We start from the raw sequence: 21,383 nt of genomic DNA, 5'->3' as shown, positions 1-21,383 counted from the left end.
ATTTTTCTTTAGATGATATAGTTAACATATAAGTTAGCATGTTTTAGCATTGAGTATTAAAAACCTGCCAGCAGCTTTGTTTGTAAATGGTTTCAAAAAATTAATGAAGTATATGAATCTGCATCTTTTTGTTCTGCTTAAGCAAAAATTATTATTACTGCACCACTGTATACTAGTTAGATTATCTATAGAACTTATAAATCTGATATGCTGCAAGCCAATGAGACCATCATAGCTAATAATCTTATGGTATGTTTTATTATCTGGTATGTTATGAAATTCCAAAGAATCTCCCATTTTGAAAAGCTGAAGACATGATTTAGCTCAAGTAGAATCCAGGAAGAAGATAAGGTAAATCTTCTGTGAGGTTTGTAGTGCAAGGAAGATGCAGACCTTGTGAAGTTCATGTGAAGCAACAGGCCCAAAGACTCCCAAGATAAGGGAAGGGCTATTTTTCTGGAATTATTATAAAGTATTTTCAGTAATCTCTTAAAATAAGCCAAAATAAAGCACTGGCCCAGGGACATGAAGAAATTTTATCTTCCCTTTGCAACAAAGAAACAGCAGTGAAAATGACTCATGCCTGTAAAGGCAAGATGAGGTGACCACTGTGCAAAATCTCAGGTAGCCTAAATGAGCACAGCATTTCCAGGGACTCTGAGAGTTCTGGTATGAGTGAAAATTGGAAAAATAATGCAAGTTTGTCATCCCATAATTGGCAGTGTCAGCAAAATATGAATCACTGTGTATCTGAAAGCCCCAGTCCTTTGGATTTATGATGGAACACTAGGTCAGAATTTTAGGATATTTCATATCCCATTGACATATTAGATAAAATCATGCTATGTATTTGCAGACTGTCACAGTTAGTAACAAAAACCCAAAACAAACAAAAAGCCATTGCAATAATATTCAGAGTAAAGAATTCCAAACAAAGAATGTCTGTAACAAAAAAAATATTAAAAATATTTTGCTAACGTTATTTAGTCAGAAGTGGAAATACAATTATTTTTATAAAAAAACCTGGCCTTATAGGAGACAAATAATAGGTGCAGCAATTGTAGCCGTTTCACTTTTTCCTTACCTCATCAGATCCTGGACTAAATTCATATCCAATTGCATAACATTTGAAACCATAAAAACAAGCCTTTTCATCTTTCACATAGTCCGACGCAGTCTCCAGAGAAAAAAGTGCTTCATTTCCTTATAGGAAGTAAAAGGATACATAAAATAAATCTAAAAAAAATTTAATATTTCTCCTTTTTTTTCTATGTTTCTTCTACATGAGCATATATGAAACCTAGGCTTTATAGGTAACGTATAAAGTAAAACCATGAATAACATGGAGATCAACACTTCAGACAAGAAACCTAACATAAACATAATCAACTGATGTACAACCAATGGCTCCTAATAAACTCTTGCCATCTTGGATGAAGACACTTTTACAATTTCATTTTCTAAGATAATTTTGCAGGAAAATCAAACTTTCTTTCATTATTTTAATAATTCACATTACTAGAAATTATCGCAGTATCTATTTATTACCTGGCAATACTAATACCATGGTAGGCCATCCTGAAGATCCAGAGAATTTTTTCAGTTCTATCCATGAATTAAGGTTTTCATGAACAGAAACATGCTTTGGTCCAAATCCCAGACTCTGTGCAATTTTGACAGGAATTAGTAAACGAAGAACATCCTCGGACTGAGCAGTGCCACACTGAGTGTCAAATTCTATTGTTATCCACCTGACACATTCAGGAAAAGTCACCTAAAACAAAACAATAGTCCAATTATGTACAAGTTTTGGGGGTTCTTGAGGTTTTTTTACATTTAATTCTTCATTTCCGTTTGGTTTTAACTCCTTAGGCTATGAAAGTGATTTAATTATGTAATTCTGTACAGTTGTTTTGATATGCTTTAGATTAACATTAACCTTATTTACTCTTTGCAATTCAGATACACCTGAAATGCTTTACACATTACTGAATTATAATCTTGTATTACAACATGTTCAGATTCACACTTGTGAATACGGCTTACAGTACTGTAGCATATATAGCTACCGATATTCAAAAGCTAAGCCTAAGGCTTCAGATAAGCTCCATAAACTTTTAGAAAAATAATAAGCATCATTGCTTCACAGGAAGATCACATGATAACTACATTTTCTGCAGTGGACGTCTTGCTGTCTCACAGGACAAGCAAGTGGAATAGTAATTCCACTCCAGCACTTACTTGATTCCAGGTTTGCTACCTCTGGATTTACAGCCATGGAGTCAACGTGACTGCAGAACTCACTATTTTAAGAACTGAAACATGGGATTTATCTCTCAGGCATGTAATTGATGCTTCAACCCATTACTCAGCTAGAAAAAACACTCTCTCTATTGACGTTGAGGAAAATCTAGTTTTATTGCAATAGTCATCCATGTAAGGCAAAATGAAACCTATTCAGAGTGACTTAACACAGTTAAGAAGACTTCAGAGACTTCTGCAATGCCAAATCATGCTCCAAGTGAAAGTAATTAATGAAGAATTTTGACCAGCAATTGCCAGCATAGGGATCCCTACACTATAATGCATATTAATTTGACTAGAATTGATGTTCAGTATTTTTACATAGCATTGTTTTAGTATTAGGTAAGAAAGTCTGATATATGATTAGATAATGTATACATCAAGACTTCCAACTTCTACAGTCTATACAGTTAGAGCAAAGAAACTGTGCATGACAGTAGGATAATCTAAGACTGAGCAAATTTAGGGACTTAGACACCTGCATTAGGGGGTTAAAACTACACTAGTTTCCACTACAGCTTCCACTATACTTACTGGATAAACAGGTTTCTCCAGAAAGCAGTACAATAATAATACAGGAAACTGTCTTCTATATTAGACAATATGAATTATCATCCACGGCAACCATTTTTCAGGTAGTAAATGTTGATGAAACAATACCCACACGTCAAAAGTTTTTAAGAAACTGCACGCGCAATTAGAAACGGTGCTTACCTTATAGTGTGTAACGCAGGCCGGTTTATAGGGATGCTCACTTTCTACAACAGCATAGTGATTGGAGGTAGTACAAGCTGAAAGCCCTTGCTCCGGTTGGTTTCCGGTGGTGCTGTCTGTAGACTGATTTGGATTAAAAGCTGGAGGGGCGTATTTCTGATTCAGAACTGCCACAGAAGGAAGTAACTGTTGTACTAGGCCAAAGACCTCAACGGCAACCTGTAACATAACATCACACACAAAATATTACTTATGACTGGGTAAAAACAATATTCACAAACTTACATTTCTCTACAATGGTTGTTTTCGATATTCTCAGAATATCACTACCACAATTCATTCAGTCGTTTTCCAATTCTGCATCTCCACAATCCTGTCAGAAAAAGCAACACTATATTAATCTCAAATACTCCTCTTAGAGACTTGCCAAAACTGAAACAAAAATCTGTACACAACTGTGAGATACCTTCACTAAAACACCTTCTCTAATACTAAAAAGACATAACATTAACAAACAATAAGCATGAGTTGAGAGAAGGCAAATACCATATTGAAGTCATAGTCCAGTTATACTTTGTTTTATAAGAACGTAGATACTGTTTTTTTCAAATGTTCAACATATTTTAATGCATATAGTGTTAAACATCGCATTGTCCTCTGTAATCTCTACGATATTTTCAAAGGAGAGGAACACTTCTGAAGGAAAACACTTGGTTCTAAATTCCAGTTCATCACAGTAACAGAGTAACTGAAATTTGAAACTATTTTTAATGAAATGAATCTGCTAAATTTTAAGTGGCCAGTCCTATTTCCTCTCCCTTTAAAGAGAAGTCAGAAGAGAGCTTACAGTTCATGGAAAAGCAATAAAAGGCAATAGGGCCTACTAGCTAATGATTAATGACATTCATAAATCTAAGAATAGATTTCAGGAGTGTTCCAGACTAGGCACATTTCTCTGCCACTGATAAGTAAGAATTATTTATAGTTGTCATCTTCCCATCTCTAATTTTGATAGAAATAATCTTAATGAGCAGCTACGAGTGCTTTGGATATCTATTGTAAAAATAGGATTTACATAATATAAAAAGCATTTCATCCCACCAATATTCATCAATGAGTCAAATGCAGATCCTTGTAACTTTTTGTCTTTTCCTACTGTTAAAGCCTGTCATCTCTCCCTCTGCTTCCTTAAGGTATTTTTTTTGTAATGTCTTCCATTTCAGTTAAAAAAAGTAGTTTTTAAAACATGACATGTTTTTAAAATTCTCGACTCTTGGAAAATTCATAATGAGTCACATGGTCAAATATAAAACACTAATTCATAAAATCATAAGAAATCAAGATGTTCAGATTTTCAGAGTAAACCTTTTCCTTGTATAACATTCTTAAATTTCTTCAGTAATTTCTGTTGAGGAGCATACCTTGGGAATAGCTGCCGCTACTGGTCCTATGTAGGCTATTATGAGGGGAAGCAGCATTGAAAATAGACTGGAAGAGCTGAGTAGTTCTGGAATGTCTTCAGCTAAACAAAGATAATTACAACAGAGGCATTATTAATAAATGTACTATGGTACAAAACACATCTTATTTTTCTGGTTTGCTTCTTACAAGTTAAACTTCTAGTTTCTAAACTAGTTTTTACTTCAAATTATTTTCATTATGTAGGCATTGTCAAATTCTAAACCTGCAAAGTTCACCTGAGATAAATATGCCATTATATACAGGTCTCTCTTTAAAAATTTCCTCCTCTTAGAGATTGCATTCCTTGCCATTTTGTGAAACTGTGTTCATACCTTCTACAGTATAAAAGCTAGCACAAGCAGCTCCTCTCAGCCCTCCAAAGCAATTTCTAGAGCACTATGCAATCTTCTGGACATTTTGACTAGAATGGCTGAAGACGGTAGCTTAAAATCATTTTGTTTTAAGGCTAATGTCTACATTTCTCAAAAATGGATGTTGAAGTGCCTATAAATGCATTACTTTTACCAGTCTTCCTGATTATCACCACTGTGCAAAACATGCAATAAAATTTTGAACTGACCCATCACAGCATATCTTTTGGAAACAAAACCAGCTTTAATATGATACTTGCTAAACTGATGAGCAAATTTATATGAGGTATCTGCCTATGATAACTCAAGTGCAACTCAATGACTTAGTTAATCACAGTTTGATACCTACAGTAATGACAGATTAGAAAAATATTCTTTGGAAAGCAAAAGAGAAATATCAATTTTTGTATCACTGATATTCTACTATTATCTCTTGCTATCAAAGAAAGAAGTTTTGGAAAGTAAATTTTGAAAGTGAATTTTCAAAAGCCTTACCATCTACAGCAAGAGCCCTGTGCAACAGGTCTTTGGCTGCTCGTACAACAGCGCTCACGACAGAAAGAGCCCTGCTACAATTTTTATCTTCTTCATTAGCTTTGTTCAAAAGCTGGGATTGCAGATCTCCATCATACTCACTCCTGGATGGTGGATTAAGTTAAAGTAAGTTCACAAAACACAAAATTACATTAAAAAAACATGACTGACTGATTTTTGGCATAGAGTAAGTAAAACAATTAATTTATGATAAAGCAATAAAGGAAATAATCAAAGAAACCACGGAGGATATTTTGGAGGCAATGCTTCAGTGTTAGTCCTTTGCAATTATTTTATTTTTAATTGGCAGAAAATATGAAAAGCATGTTACTGAAATGTTTATTTTGACTAGATGCCTTTCAAACCACAGAAATGTATTAATTGTCATGCTCTTCCAAGCCCAACCACCTATCTTGATAAAACCAAAATAATACTAAACGCATCACAGAAATGAGTACAACTCTTGAAATGGATATTTCTGCAGTATCATAACAGGGAAAAAAGATTCTCCCTCCCTATTCTAAAGATTAATTTTGGTTTTGCAATAGTCTTAGGCTTACTGTTAACAAATATTTTTTTCTTTGAAATCCATTCTGTATGTCAATTTAGGTTCTCCTACACAACATTATGCACAAAACTATTTCAGTAAGATATATAAAAGATCTAGTTTGATTTGCTTTTTCAAAGCAGCTGAATGATAATTACAAACTAATTGAAAACCTCAATATGATAGTGATTCAGCCTTGGCATTGACAATCAAAATCACTTAGTCAACCTGTAAAGAAAAATTTCCCATTCCCTTTTGGATTTATTACGTTTGCCCATAAAGATTTGATCTTCATAATATAATTCCAGAACATTAAGATTCCAGGACTGGCACCTCAGAACGCCCAAAAAAACTTGGAGTTCAGTGCACAACAAGGATATCTATCCTTCTCTGTAACTTAAGTTAACCACTCCTACAAAAAGATTATGTTTTTTTTTGTCAATGTGTCCTAGAACTGTAGTTTTGCTGTCAGCCTCAAGCCTTTTTAATTTGGATTTATTAGTGACTGACAGTGGGTGATTCCAACTGGGTACAGGTCCAACAAATCCTTCTAAAGCATTTCTGCCCTAATCAGAAGTGTGTTAACACACTGCTTTTGGTATGGCCTTTCTTGGCATTTTCATAAGCACCAATTCTATTTGTATTTGAGCATCCTTCAAACAAAACTGAGTGTGAATCTTACAAGCTCTGTTCCATAATAGTTGATGGAACATTTGTTCCTTTACTGTACACAAATCAAAATCTCAAGTCATTATATATCAAACTGGGAATCCTCAAATTAAGTTCATGACTACAGTCATCCATCAGATAACATTTAGGTTTCTGTTGTCCAAGTAAACTTCAAAAGACACTGTGACAACAGTCAGTAGTCTGCAAATTTTCCAAACAAAACTTAATTTATTCTGTAACAGCTCTGAGTTGTGCCATTACAGTCCTTCAAAAGCTGCTTAGAATTTTATCACAGTTGAAACAAAAAAACCTAAGCCTGTTCTCATCTGAAGACAGGACTTTGGTGTGTTTTTTTTGCCATATGTTAGCTTATTATTAAGTTAGAATGCCTTGAAGCTTTCATTTACTGAAGTTTTATGTCCTTTGCTTGTCTAAAATGAAAGACATTGTTATTTCTCCTTTATTCCCTCTTTTGTTATATAAAAGCAAAAATTCTAGGAGTGGGAATAAATGTTTTCCTTGTCTTCCTTCTGCCTTCTTATATAATTACGATACTTCATAATAAAATTCCTCCAAATGCTGGAGGAATTTCCTAAACATAGATGTCCAAGATTCCAGGAGACTAAATCAATTAAAGTATCATGATAGGCACCACTAATTCCATTCTTTGACAAGCAATTACTGTTATTAGTGACAAGCCAGATCTTTGAGTCTTTGAGTATAGCCAATCTCATGTTTTAAAAGAGTTTAGAACTATCTTGTATCTTCACATATATTGTTACTTTAATTTTGCTGTCAACTTTATTTCTTTGTACTTTAGCTCCTTTAAAACTTTAAGGGCAACATGTTTTTGTGATCTTTAGTCCAAAATATGTCATTTATTGTACCATTACTTATTTTATCCTATTCATCTTTTATTAAGTTGGTGTATCTCGCACATAATTAAATATCAAAGTAAATTACTATTCCTTGCTCCTTTTACTCCTTGGATCTACTGTTGATCTGCCTTTTACCACAAAAATTGAGATTTGAGTAAAAGGCATGACACATTTTTTTCTGTACAGATAATGGTAGTCATTCATATATTCAGGTGCTGCCACATTTCGAAAATCATGTCTTCATGCATATCAGGGTAAGCACCTCAAAAATGAAAGCAATGCTTTCTGCAAAAGCACTTAAGTGAATTCCTAACATCATCCTGAAAGGCTAAAATGAAGCTTCCCTACAGCACAGTTAGATGTTTCAGTTGATTTTCTTTGGGCAGTTGCAATTTCTCTTTTTATATGTTTGAACTCTACAGTAAGAGAGGAGACAGTTCCTATATAAACAGACCTTACTTCACTACATGATGCAATCGTTTCTGGCAACAGAGGAAGGAACTGAACAAAATCAGAGAGATAAGCATTCCAGTAAGTATCCTCTCAAAAGTGTCTTAGGTTATAGAAAAAAACAGAGATTGAAGTAGTGCATCTTACCAGTCTCTCATATTACAGCTTTAAAGCAGTAGACAATGGACCTTGTAAGAGAGGTCAACCATCAATTTATTTGCTAAGTCAAAAAAAAAGAGAATCTAAAACAAGACTGGAAGAGGCACCAGTACAACTAATGTCCTGAAAACTGTCTTCACTAAATAACTTAAGTCTGAAACTACACGGGAAGAACACAATATGGCTGTTAAAGAAACTCTTTCCTCAAACACACTGCAGATGTATTTGTTTCTGTCACTTCTCAAAAATAGACATGGTATAATAGCATTACAATGGCTTTATTCACTTTTCTTAGAAATGGATCATGACAACACACAAACCTGTAATAAAGAATCTGTGGAATTTGTCCTCGCGTTTGGTTTGTGCCATTACTGCTCAAACTACATGTACTAAATGTAAATGTTACACCATCTGGACACTGAACTGTAGTCATTCCTCCATCTCCATTGGCAGTCCGGCTTCCATAATTCCTCAAACGAACTGCGTATTTCACATTTTCCTTAAAAAGAAGAGCCAAATACAGTATGCAGGATAAAACAAGTATATAAGTTAGGCTTCATGGTATTTTGAAAGCTATTATTTTGCATTAATACTGAAGAGTCTGAAAACTCCTTCAAAGCACTACAAATGAAATTAACTGAAAAAGATTCAGCATTTAACAAAAGACAAAGTTGTTCTGTGTTCCCAAAAATGAACCATAGCTTAAGTAAAATATTACTTCTAATTACTTGAAGAGTGATCTAGGTACACAAGAAAATTAGCTACCAAATTGCACACAAAAGAAGTTGCACATTCAATAATATTCTAAATCACTAAGCAATCACAATCTATTTTATGCTATTAAAAAAAACAGGATTTAATTTCTTTTTGCTGCCAGTATTTGAACTTTTCAGTTACAGGTTGAAACTGACTGAGAATTTATAAAGCAAACATGTCAATATTAATTTGTAAATGTGTACACAAAAAAAACCCAATTTACATTGAACATTCTCATTTTTGTTAGCTAAAGAAGTGATGCGAAACCACAGATGTGCACTTCTTTTATTTACCTTCAGTGGCACAACTTTGTCAAGTCTGATTTCAGCTATGTCACTGGGAGAATCATCTGTGGTATAAGTTCCTTTAACCAACTCTAAAGATGTCCATCTATGAGAATGAGTTGAATCTCCAGTATGATCACTCTGATACAAACAAACAAAGGCATTTTAATACATTTATAAAGTAAATACATGACACATTCATGCAATTGCGCAAGTTCTGTTTTCTTGCATAAAGTGTTACACACAGCATTACAAATAAAACAAAGCTGAAAAACCTGTTCAGAGTCAACAGTAAAGCCTTTCTGCTAAAAAGGAAATTACTGAGCAGAGAGGTTAATTTTCCATAGCAACCTATGTTTGCCTTTGGAAGAGATTACAACAGTCAGTTAAAGTGAACAACTGGGTGTAAAAGAACAGAGGTCTGTCTTCGTTACAAGAATACACAATGCAGTTTTATACTTCTTCTAAGAGAGTACTTCAACAACACTTGAAACATCTGTCGCTATAGCCTGACGATGCCGGTATGCTACCTCTTTTTTCAGTTTTTGGTTTAAAATGTTTTAACTTATCTCCTTTATTTCTTATTTTCCTTTGCAGTTTGCAGAGAGATAACCGGGAAGTGAAAAGCCCACTATACTTCAAATATTATTTGTAATAAAGTAAGATCTCAAGACCATAACCAAGATAAGGACCCTACGGGATATGGTATGTAGCTTGCAATACCACGAAAATCACCACCACAGGCAAACCAAAAAACCCTACTACCAGTGCGCTGTTTTACTGGTAGCCTAAACTGCATGAGAATATTACAATATTATTTTGTAAAACATATTATGAAAAACTCTGAGGTTACTTTTGTTCAAATTGTTTTTTCAAATACAGTACTTACATCATCAACTAGTACTTCCAGCTCATACTCATGAATTCCCCCTCCACCATAAACAGAAAATCCTACAACAACTACACCAGGTTTGTCAACAGAGAAACATATTGCATCAGGGGATCCATTCCCAGTATTCCAGCTTCTTCCCTGACTTGTTTTAGTGAATCGGTTTGGAGTGGATTTGACAGAATGGAGAGAGTTCAGCCCATCAACCTGTAGAAAGTTTAATACAAGCAACAGAAAAAGTTAATGGCTAAAAACTAGACAACTTTGATAAAACCAAGTTAAGTGAATTAAATTACCAGATTTACAACTGGGTAAATTTTAACAGTCAACTGATAAAACACAGAAGATGCCACTACTGGGGCTTCTATTCAATATTGGCTAAAAATAAAAAAGAAAACATAATTTCTGGTACTTAGGAATTAACCAGGAATAATTAGGAATCTGATTCCTAACCTGTTCAAGTTTTTAAATATGTATTTCATAGGATGACTTAGCACAAAAGATAGCTTAACTGTGCTTCAAGAAGAGTTACATATTTCTGCCTTAGGTAAGGCCAAGATCAGAGGAAAGATAAAGATCTTACATAATAGTAAAAACATCTTCAATTAGGGTGTTATCAAAAGTTGGGTTCTTTCAGTGAAAAAAAAATCTGTTGGCACTATGCAGACTGTGACATGACTTTAAGAAAATCAAATAAATTTCTATCATTTAACAACATTATAGTGTCATAAAAGGGAACTTCTGTGATTATGAATCTCTGGATTTTAAAAAGTTTAACTCAGTAACACTCTCAATTTTTGAATACAAAGCAAATAAACTAGAAAAAACTCTAATGAAGCCTCTTAAAAATATATAAAAATATAATACATATAACATTGAATATATAAAGGAAGAGATGTGTAAGGAATAACTTGCATATAAAGGAGGAAGACAAAATGCATAAACAAAATGCATTACAAATTCTGGCAGACAATCAAAAGCTGATAGGGTTAGAACTCATGAGACACCCATGATACCATCAGAGGCTTAGAGATGCTCAGGGATGTGGCATTGCCTCCAGTGAGCACTGAACGAATACATTTTGAGTGTATACGTGCAGAGACACGCATGCAAAAATGTGCTCCAAACAAAATTGTCATTTTTAAACAATTCACAGTATTCTTCAGTCATAATGAAATAGCTAATTATCAACCCTATTTCCCTAATACAGTGTACACATGCTTTTAAAACTATGTTATACATCTGAAAGCTACTGAGAATTCCAGCATCTATGAAAGATCTGCACACCTATGTAATTGCTGTCACAGCCTGTATCACATTCATAATATACTTGTCCTGAAAGACTTCTAGGAATGATTTTATAGAAGCTTTACCTCAGATCCTAATGCCGATGCTGTAAGCTCACTCACAATACTAGCAAGCAACCCACAGGTATTAGAAACCAGATGTGAAGAGAAGAGTTCATTTTCTCGTCTAAGGCTGTTCCGGACTGGTAAAACAACAATGACCAACATCTTCTCCAGCACTTCCCGAAAGCTTGTCATCCCTGAAACATTTTCTTCGCTCTACATTATAAAAAGAAAAATGACAAATGACATTGTTCTTACTTAAAAAAAACCAGGTTGCTTTTCACATATTGTAAGCATTAGGTAATTGAAAAATCAGTGGCTTCGTAAAAATAAGAAATGTCTAGAGGGTAAAAAAAAAATTCTCAAAGCTATCATAATATGAATTCCTTTACCAAAAAACTGATTAATATTCTTAATTTCCAGAATGAGGTGGCATCAACTTTGCTTATTGCATTGAAAGATATATAGGTTTCCTTCTCAGAAGGGAGCTTTTATTATAGCCCTCCTTGCCATACTATTTTTAAGCACATATTAGAATACAACAGATATACAGCTACCTATGGAACTCTCCGTATCATTGTGTTCCCCATTGTCTAAAAAAGAAATGCAGAACCTTTTTGGTTTTGATGTTAGCAAAGAGAATCTTCTGTGCAAACAGGTAAGATAAAAACAGTGGTGGGATGCTTATAAAAACAGTTGTTCTTTACTGAAAGAACATTGTGAAACAAATTTAAGCTTAGGCATCTACTGTGTCGTCTATCTAGCAGTGACATCCACTGTTTTTCAAAACAGTTATCCATATTAAAGTCATTCCAAAGAAGGAAAAATAAAATAAGCTCTATTGATAGAAATCAAAGGTTTATCTTTCTCACCATTTTGTCTCCCAAAAACATCCTAGTAGTGAACATATAGCAAAGAAAATCAGGTCAAGCAAACCTGTACAGATACCTACACAGAACTCTATCTTCAGCAGTTAAGAGGCAGCTGTATCCAAGATGGAAATATTTCATTGCATTTAATAGCTTTTGGTTAATTTTTTCTTCATCAACTTGTGTGGGTGCTTTCTAAGTCCATGAAAACTTTTAGCACAACAGTGGCCTGGAGCCAGATGTTCTATAGCTTAAATGCATATTTTATAAAGAGCAGCTACCTTTTGAACTTACCTTTTGCTAAGGTCTCCGGTTGCTCAAAAGTTTTTGTATTGGAAGAACTCAACAATTATCTTTAATTTACTTCTCATGCACCATTCACCATGTCATAAGACCTTACCCCTCTTGTCTTCTAAAGTGAAGAATACTATTTAGTAGTTCTATATCTTTGATTATCATCTTTACCCTTTTCATTCCTGTAAATCTATTGTGGAATAAGAGAACTGCAGAAATACAGCGTTCGAGAGCCCTTGGTTAGGAAATTGTTTAATAACCTTTGATAGGACTATATGAACTGAGTGGGCTTCCCTTGTCCACCTGCTTCTTGACTGCTTTAAAAGCTCCAGTCTGAGATACAGCTTTTTATTACCAAAGCTGTGTTGACTCTTCCTCAGGACACTGCAACTATCCACATGTTCATTCTTGTGATCACGTGAAAAACTGTTGCAGAAAATGCTATGCAACAACAGACAGCTCTAAACTATATTTCTGCCAATTTAATATCCCAAAATAAATAAGACTAATTTTTGCTCAGACATTCTCCGAACAAGAAATAATTGGAATATTTCAGAGTGAAAGATGAAAATTGGATAAAAAAATAAGTTTTTGAAACAAGCCTTTCAGAAAGAAAAGTCAGGCAAATTCAGCTACATCCTTATAAAGCTGAAACTTCAACTTACGTAACTGTTTTTAGTTGCAAAGTAAAACAAGTTGTTAAATTTTTAGAATAAATCCTAACCTGGCTAAGTTTTTCCATGTGTGCAACCAAAAGTGGAAAACGATGGGCCAGAGCAGAGTCATTCTCAGTGCTGACTTGTTTGACCATTGAGCGCAGCAATGCCTCTCCATCATAAGCAATGGGAAAGATAGAGGTCAGTTTTACTGAAGTATGGCAGAGAGCAGACATAACAGCAGCAAGGAGCCGGCTGCTGGAGGTTTTGAAGTTTGCTTCCTGGATGTCCTAAAAGCATAAAAAGTCATGAATAGAATGGCACCATTGCATTAAAAGTAAATGAGGGAGAAACTACTTTTGAAAGGAACTTTCCAGTTTTATAGTAATTATAAATGTAATTTAGATAAAGAAATTCAGATAAATTTCACATACTGTTGCTGTTCCTGTGAATTTTACATTATCTTCTCTCATGAGCTTCCATTTAGATCTTTCAAACTGGAGTAATTAAAATTTGTTTGTTGACATGTTTTAAAATAATAAAACCATTTAAAATTACTTTTGAAATTATGGCACTCTGAAGAGAAAGCACTTATTATAATTAATCAAACAATTTAATTAGAATAATATTAAGAACAGATTCTTCTTTGAATTTTTATATGCTAAATGAACTTTTCATGCGCAAAAGCAAATTGTTTACAGCTCACTGCAATCAATGCAAGCAAGCAACTACACTGTTTAGATGTGGGACACTCATTCACAATAGGCAAGATACTTAGAAGAAAGTTGTTGGTTACAGAATAATATTGCCAGCTTCTCATGTACTTTGCTGGATCAGAGCACTGTTGTAACATTTAATAATGAGAAATTACTCAAGTATTAGTGATGAGTATAAAAAATGCCATGTGTATGCTCCTAAGCAACATGCATCAAGAGTAATCACATATAAGGCATGGCCTAAACACTGAAAAAGCAGGTGCTGACAGCTACCAGCACCACAAATTTTCTTCACTGTCCCAGAGAAAATCTTACTGCTAGGCAGACAGAAGTTTCTAGCTCTTGTTGAACTTAGACGCTTTAGAAAAAAAAACCCCAAACCCAACTATTAAAAAAAAACAGAGCACAGCAGAATTCAAGCTGCAAACCAGCATAAATACAAAAAAAGGAATAAAGGTTTTAAATACCGCTTGCCTTTTCTCTTTGAGCAAAAGGGAAAGCTAAGTTGTAATATTTACTTGTGCCATTTTCATGTACCTGGTCCAAACAATTCAGCAAGTCACAAAGACATGCCCACTGGAGAGCTGGTGTTGGATAAAATGAATGAAAGCAAGCAGTGAAAGTATTATGGCATTCCTGAAGAACAGCTTCTAAAAGACTCAGGGGCTGACTGAGATATCCTTGTGGATCATTGTCCAACTTCACCATGCAATGATCAACTCCTTCAGATAAAATTTTTCTCAGCAAGGTCCTAGTTTTTCCAATGCACTCTGCTAGTTTGCTGGTTTCTTCTACAACCGCTTTAGCCGTAGCTAGAAGGTTACACAAAGAAGAGCATTAGATGTACAACAAATGAAACATTTTCATATAAAAATAAACATTTTATGTGCAAATAAAACAACTAGAATTCAGCGACATTGATGAATCTACATTCAGAGAAGTTAGTTTCAAAAGGAAAACAGTGAAGGGTGTTAAACTGCAACGAAGAAACCTGAACAACAGAAACTTCCAATTTTCCAGTCTTTCATAATACATGCTGCATTTTAATATGAGCGTTGTTAAAACTACAGGCATGGAAAACAGATACTGTCTTTCGAATTGAAATCGTGCTCACCACCAAAGCAGCTACTACATACAGAAGTGGGAAAAAAGATACAAATAGTCAAAAAGAACTCAACTGTCAAGTCAAACAAGAAATTAACTTTACAATACACACAAGTTACAGTGTAAACATGTGGTCTTGGACACTTGGTTATGCAGGTACTTGCAAATATCCCATTTCTGACAGCAAGTCTCTTAATTGCTCCAATAAAACCATCTGTGTAATCGATTTCATCTTATAGCTCACCCTATGTGAATACTTAGATCAAATTTTCCATGTCCTGTAGATTATTATTTGCTGATAAATATGAACAAGTGAATTAAGATGAATACCTGATATTGGATATATTTCACAGGTATAGACCCTCAGCAACCTCAGGCAGCACGTGCCCACAAAACGCAACCTTTCTAAATCTAAAAGAGTAGCAGTGTATTGGAAGCCTTTAAGTCCACGAAGTTCTTCAACTCCCAGCACCAGTGTTGTCCAGCTCCAGTGAAGAATGCTCAATAAAGATTCAAAGCATTCCTGTTTCAAGGGAGGAAGGATACAGAAGACAGATTTTGTGTTAAAAATAAAAAGTGAACTTTCAGCATCAGAGTGAGATAAAAGACAAAGAGCATCCATATCAATGTTTATTATGAAAATATATTTTGTCTATACACATCTACCATACAACACACAAATCCTCGTTGCTTGAGAATAAAAAAGAGCACTGAGAATGTAGGGAATACTTCACTGTAATAACTGAAAATAAAATCATCATTGCTTGTAAAAGATAAGGAAGGGATTATACTTCAAAAACACAAAGACAGAACTGGTCCTCCCCTGCATGATAATATTGCATTTCAGCTTAATGCGGTATTCCTCAAAATTTGACTAACCTCCTTGTATGTGAAGAACTGCAGACTATCTTCTATCAAGAGGCACAGTGAACTGCAACTATTAATACTCCCTACCTCAGCTTACCAAAGCTTAATCAAATGCTATCTAATCCTCACTGTATATTGAAATGCATCCAAGAGGAAGATAAATCTCACCAATGACTACTTAATGACAATAATTTAAAAGCCATGGAAGAAAGCATATAGTAAAACTCCTCAAAACTCTAAAAAGCCTGCTAATATTAAATTATTGGCAGGGAGTAAGGTTTGTACGTTGAATGCAACCAGTAAGTATGAACTCAACCCCACATACCCCCAGAAAACCCCAAAACTAAGCAGCTCACACATAAGAAGTAAACTAAACCATGTAAACAAATGCATTTCTAGGCTCTCATCCTCACGTCAATACCAAGTTTAGCTTAGATTTATGTTTACATCTGAAATCTTAAGTCAAAAAATACAATGTTCTATATATCAGTGTACCTAACTACTGCTTGATAAAGCAGACAGAGAAAAATCATTAGTTATTTCCACACGTTTGTCTTTCAGTTTTCTGAGTATGAATGAACTTGCAGAAAACATTGAACGCTCTTTGTAATACTCACCACTGAGACAGTTCTGGCAAAAGATCTCTTTAAAATATGCACAGGTTCACTGGTTTGCTGTTTTCCTTTGGATGCACTGCCATCACTTGTTGGCAGCCTGGAAGAACAATTTAAGAACTGACTTGAAATTTGCACCAAGTTTTTACTGTTTGTATTGTTCAAGTGGAACAAAAGTGGAAGAAAAGTTTAAGGTAATTATCCCCAAAATGTTAAACTTCAGCATAATTTCCTCCAATTCCTAATCCTTCTAGACCAGCAATCAAATATCTTTAATTCTGTTCAACTGGCAGAACTGTGACAACTGGTAATAAAGTCGAGATCTAATTACGTATGAAATTATTACAAGTACTTACTGTATTTCTTCAGATGCCATTTTTAAGACTAGAAATGTTATTCCTCAAAGAACACTAGTTTATTGGTAAGTCTAGGGAACACGTTCATTTTTACTTTCAAGGCATAACAAGCACTCAGAACCAACATAATTTTTTTCGGTCTATTATCTGTGGAGGCAAAATCGGTCCACACACCTCTTGTGGGCAGATGCAACTTTGAGCATACCTTTATCCCTTCAATTCCACTCAAATTGCAATCCAAAAAGACAAAAATTTATGGACAATAGGAATGAGAAAGAAGGGGGAGAGGAATAAAGGGACATTAACATCTTGAACTCCGGTTCCTAGTAAAGAAGTATTTTTCTTTCTTTTGGTTACTGGGTCTCTGAGTCTATTCGTAACTCTGAAATTTATGGGATATTGTTTGGAATCAAAATATCTGAAAGTGGGTCCCAAAGTCCCTCACAATAAAAGCAAAACCAACACAGGCAGCATCTGTTACTGCAGCACCTTTCCTTTTGTGCCACTTGTGGCTCTTCAGCCATATCCTTCCTTCAGAGTCCCCAAGGCATGTTTGTCTTTGGCTACAGCCATCTCTCCATAGAAATTACCCAAATGATTAATAGGTTATGCCTGGACTTTATGTGCATTAGTCAAAATAAAACCTTCTTCTGGAGAGACAGGGGTCTACAGACACAAAGTGTATCTGCAAAAGTGAGCTGTTCTGATAAGGAACCCTGAAAAGGACATGTTGAAAAAGGACACAGCAACAGAACTGGTATGAAGAAATTCCGAGTTTCAGAATCAATGTGGGTGCAGCGGGGAATATATATACACACACACACAAAATATAAAAATTAGCTCTTGTGTATATCTGAGGAAATCTAAAAAACCTATTAATAATACAGTGAAAGAGTTCTTGCTTTTTAAAACAGAGTTACATAACATTTATCATGGCAATAATAAATTAATGGTAACTTATTGTAAAGCACAATTTGTTTTTGTTTTTTCACCAAAATCATCTATTTGATAGTACACTGCTCCTGCTGAGGCCTACTAAATCGAATACTTCCCAACTAGCAAAAAAATGAAGAAAGTTAGATGAAATCATAAGGCTCTGCAGAACTAAATGAAAGTCTCAGAACAAAATATATGAAGAATGACCTTTTACAGAAAAATTGCAAAGAAATAAATATTGGTATAATGGACTTACTACTTTTCTCAAAGACACTTTAAGTTTTCCCTACATTTTTCAGATACCGATTTCCCTAAGTTAATAGAATAATAATACCATTAAACATATGCTTACTTTAAATAGTCTCTGTTTAAAAAAAACCATGTCAATCAATTGTTCTAAATAGAGGTCACAACATTACCTGTATAGCAACTGAGGGATCTGCCCTGCATTAACATCTGTACCATTATTTGATTTCTTGGAACTTTTAAACTGAAACACAACACTGAAAGAGAAAAACCAAATTATTATTCAAGCAATATTAGGTCTCTTCCTTTGCATTAAAAAATATAGAAAAAATATACCCATCATCCGTAGTAATAGAGGCTTGTCCATGAGATCCACAATCACTGCTAGGTCCTGACACTCTTGCCCAGGCTACATACCACCAGCCAGCTTGTAGGAGTACTGGTTCATCAAACATCATTGCATACTTCTCTCTGGGAGAAGTAAATTTTGAAAAAGATATATGTGAATGAGTTTTTAATCTTTAATGAATTAAACCCTGTTTATAAAAGAAAATTGAAAATTAATGGAATTAAGTTATTAATCTCAACTGTCTACTTATATGCAACATTTAAAAGTATTTTGTTGAAAAATATTGTAGTAATTTAAAAAAATAATTCAGAAGGACCTACAAATGCCTAAATCTGGCTTGATCTTGCATTTTGAAACAGATTATCAAATGCCAGTTAGAGTAAGGGGAGATTAAATTAGACTAACATACACAAACCCAATTATATTTAATACATAATACTGCAAGTAAAGTATTAATTATATTCTTTTAATTCAATTTCAGAAAATTCTGGGTAAATTTTTGTAAATGACAAGAGCTTATACATAAATTCTTAGGAATTACACATGAATATTTAAGAAAATAATAGAATACATATTTAGGGGTATTGATACATAATAATTAAACCTAAAATAATTAGTCATGGATGATTTGAATGTTAAATTATTTCATAACAGGGAATGAAAAAGCAGCTAAAACATAGCTAACTCCATCCATATGCACAAAATCTTTCATGCAATAACCGCTTGTATTCTAATGAGCTGAAACACAATAGCCCTTTTTTTGGTTACGATAATTTCATATTGCAATAAATTTAATGATGATTTGTTTAATGCAAATACCCATTTGTGCTTGAAAGCATCCTTTTGATAGAAGTATTCAAAAGAGCTGCTGCAATGTTTGTCTTGTCTTCTCATCACACGAATATGGGATTTGACTTTGATTTATACAAGAGCAAGCGTGAGACGATTTTTCCTTCTTTTAATTTAGTACCATAATGGCTTGGTGAGGTATTCGGTGCTTCACTACTTTACTCAACATGCTTTGTTTGAGTCTAAGTTTTACATCACTTGCTACAGGTGGCCAAGACGGCCAACAGCATCCTGATTAGGGAAGTGATCGCCTCCTGTACTCAGCATTGGTGAGCTTGCACCTCAAATACTGTGTTCAGTTTTGGGCCCCTCCAAGAAAGATATTGAGGTGATGGTGCATGTCCAAAGAAGGGCAACAAAGTTGGTGAAGGGTCTATAGCACAAGTCTCATGAGGAGCGGCTGAGGGAACTGGGGTTGTTTAGTCTGGAGAAAAGGAGGTTGAGGGGAGACCTCATCGCTCTCTACAACTACCTGAAAGGAGGTTGTAGTGACGTGGCTGTTAGTCTCTTCTCCCAAGTAACAAATGATAGGATGAGAGGAAACAGACTGAAGTTGTGCCAGGGGAGGTTTAGATTGGCTATCAGGAAAAACTTCTCCACCGAAAGGGTTATCAAGCATTGGAACAGGCTGCCCGGGGAAGTGGTTGAGTCACCATCCCTGGAGGTATTTAAAAGATATGTAGATGTGGTGCTTAGGGACATGGTTTAGTGGTGGACTTGGCAGTGCTAGGTTAATGGTTGGACTCTATCATCTTGAAGGTCCTTTCCAACCAAAACAATTCTATGATTCTATACAAACTTCTAATGATGTAGATCATCTCTGTTGACATTTAAAGTGATTTTAAAATGTGTATGAAGAAAGTAAAAATAAAGATCTAGAAGTAGGTAAGGAAAACATCCTACCTAGCAGCACAATCATATGCTAAGACATCTGTTTCAGCAAGAAGGTCTCCATCAGTCTCATGGTCTCCCCCATCTGGACCCAATTCAAACAACTGGTGAAGTAAGAAAAAGGTAAAAATATGTCTTAGCTATTAGAAACCTCAATACAACTTTTTCCTGTCTGGCATTCTGGAAACTGTCTACTACTATTCTTTCCCCTTCCCAAAAGTAATTGCTGGTTACTATCACTGACAGGCAAATTCCCATCTGGAAGTCAGAATTTTTTTTGTTTTTGTTTTTTTTTTTGTTAAAAAATAGCAATTGACACTGACCTCCCACCCTTATGGCTAGATATATTCTTAAGTGGAAAAACTCCCTAAATCTTGCAGGTAAGTCAAATGCAGATCATCTAAAAAAGGCAAAGTTCAGCAGAAGGTGCAGGCTTTCCGCCATAGATTGAAATGCACTAAAGATATAGGCAGCTTCTCTGGAAAGGGACAGCTTGACTGTTTAGCAGAGCTAGTCAACAGTGTCATAAACAGTTGGTGACTAGCACAAAAGATGAAACTTTTTTCAAAAGAACTTGGGTTTCTTACTCAAAAATCACTTCTACAGTTTGATCGGTTTGAAAAACGACCACCATACACGTCTATGACTTCTCTTGCAAATGCCTATTTAATACACAGTTTATCTGTGGTAAGACTGGCAAATCTTATCTTGGCTATAAGCTAAACCTAGACAACCAGAAACAAATTGAAAAAATAATACTAGAGTGCTTTCATAGGTTTACTACCTTTAGTATTTAAACATTAGTCATGCTTCTTTTTTTGTTAAGTTTCTTGGCTTTCCTTAATCACTTGCAATTCTCAGTCACAGTGTTAAACTAGAATAAAGTACAATTGCTTATTTTGGATTTTCTGTTGTCTTATGAAAATGTTACTGCTAAGCATATGCCATCCATTTCCCTAAAACAAACCTTAATACCTATTAATCTGAAAATAGAAAAAGAAAGCTCAATAACCCACTAAGTGACAAGTAACAACAATAACATATTCTGAATATATACATCTAATATAAATCTCAGACAGATATTAGATCCTTCCTTTACAACGTCTGTCGGGGAGTTTTTGAAATCCTTATTAAATGCAGGAACAGAAGCAACTTATCAGAAACCAGAGCTCTGTTATCACACTGTGGTTTTAAGTGAGCTTTTTTTATCCAAAGCCAGGTTTATTTATTTATTTAAATCAGCACACATGCTCCAGCCCTAATCGTCCTTA

General features: G+C 34.6%; 1 protein-coding gene across 14 annotated transcripts in view; it reads right to left on the bottom strand.

Moving 5' to 3' along the window:
• Nucleotides 1-21,383, bottom strand: part of MYCBP2 (MYC binding protein 2) — a 204,691-nt gene that overhangs the window by 91,174 nt on the left and 92,134 nt on the right. For all 14 annotated transcript variants that reach the window (XM_068395507.1, XM_068395508.1, XM_068395513.1 and 11 more), the window contains 16 exons: nucleotides 20,125-20,216; nucleotides 18,360-18,494; nucleotides 18,197-18,280; nucleotides 16,489-16,585; nucleotides 15,335-15,527; nucleotides 14,438-14,712; nucleotides 13,253-13,474; nucleotides 11,390-11,581; nucleotides 10,017-10,223; nucleotides 9,137-9,268; nucleotides 8,408-8,586; nucleotides 5,346-5,488; nucleotides 4,440-4,540; nucleotides 3,019-3,237; nucleotides 1,549-1,774; nucleotides 1,085-1,203 (listed from right to left, as the gene is read on the bottom strand). In XM_068395507.1, the coding sequence (XP_068251608.1) occupies nucleotides 1,085-1,203; nucleotides 1,549-1,774; nucleotides 3,019-3,237; nucleotides 4,440-4,540; nucleotides 5,346-5,488; nucleotides 8,408-8,586; nucleotides 9,137-9,268; nucleotides 10,017-10,223; nucleotides 11,390-11,581; nucleotides 13,253-13,474; nucleotides 14,438-14,712; nucleotides 15,335-15,527; nucleotides 16,489-16,585; nucleotides 18,197-18,280; nucleotides 18,360-18,494; nucleotides 20,125-20,216 (2,616 nt within the window). The remainder of the gene's footprint in view (nucleotides 1-1,084; nucleotides 1,204-1,548; nucleotides 1,775-3,018; nucleotides 3,238-4,439; nucleotides 4,541-5,345; nucleotides 5,489-8,407; nucleotides 8,587-9,136; nucleotides 9,269-10,016; nucleotides 10,224-11,389; nucleotides 11,582-13,252; nucleotides 13,475-14,437; nucleotides 14,713-15,334; nucleotides 15,528-16,488; nucleotides 16,586-18,196; nucleotides 18,281-18,359; nucleotides 18,495-20,124; nucleotides 20,217-21,383) is intronic.

The sequence above is a fragment of the Nyctibius grandis genome, chromosome 2, assembly GCF_013368605.1.
Source record: "Nyctibius grandis isolate bNycGra1 chromosome 2, bNycGra1.pri, whole genome shotgun sequence".
Taxonomy (NCBI): Eukaryota; Metazoa; Chordata; class Aves; order Nyctibiiformes; family Nyctibiidae; genus Nyctibius; species Nyctibius grandis.
Note: the sequence above shows the minus strand (reverse complement) of the source record. Positions and strands in the feature narration are given on the sequence as shown.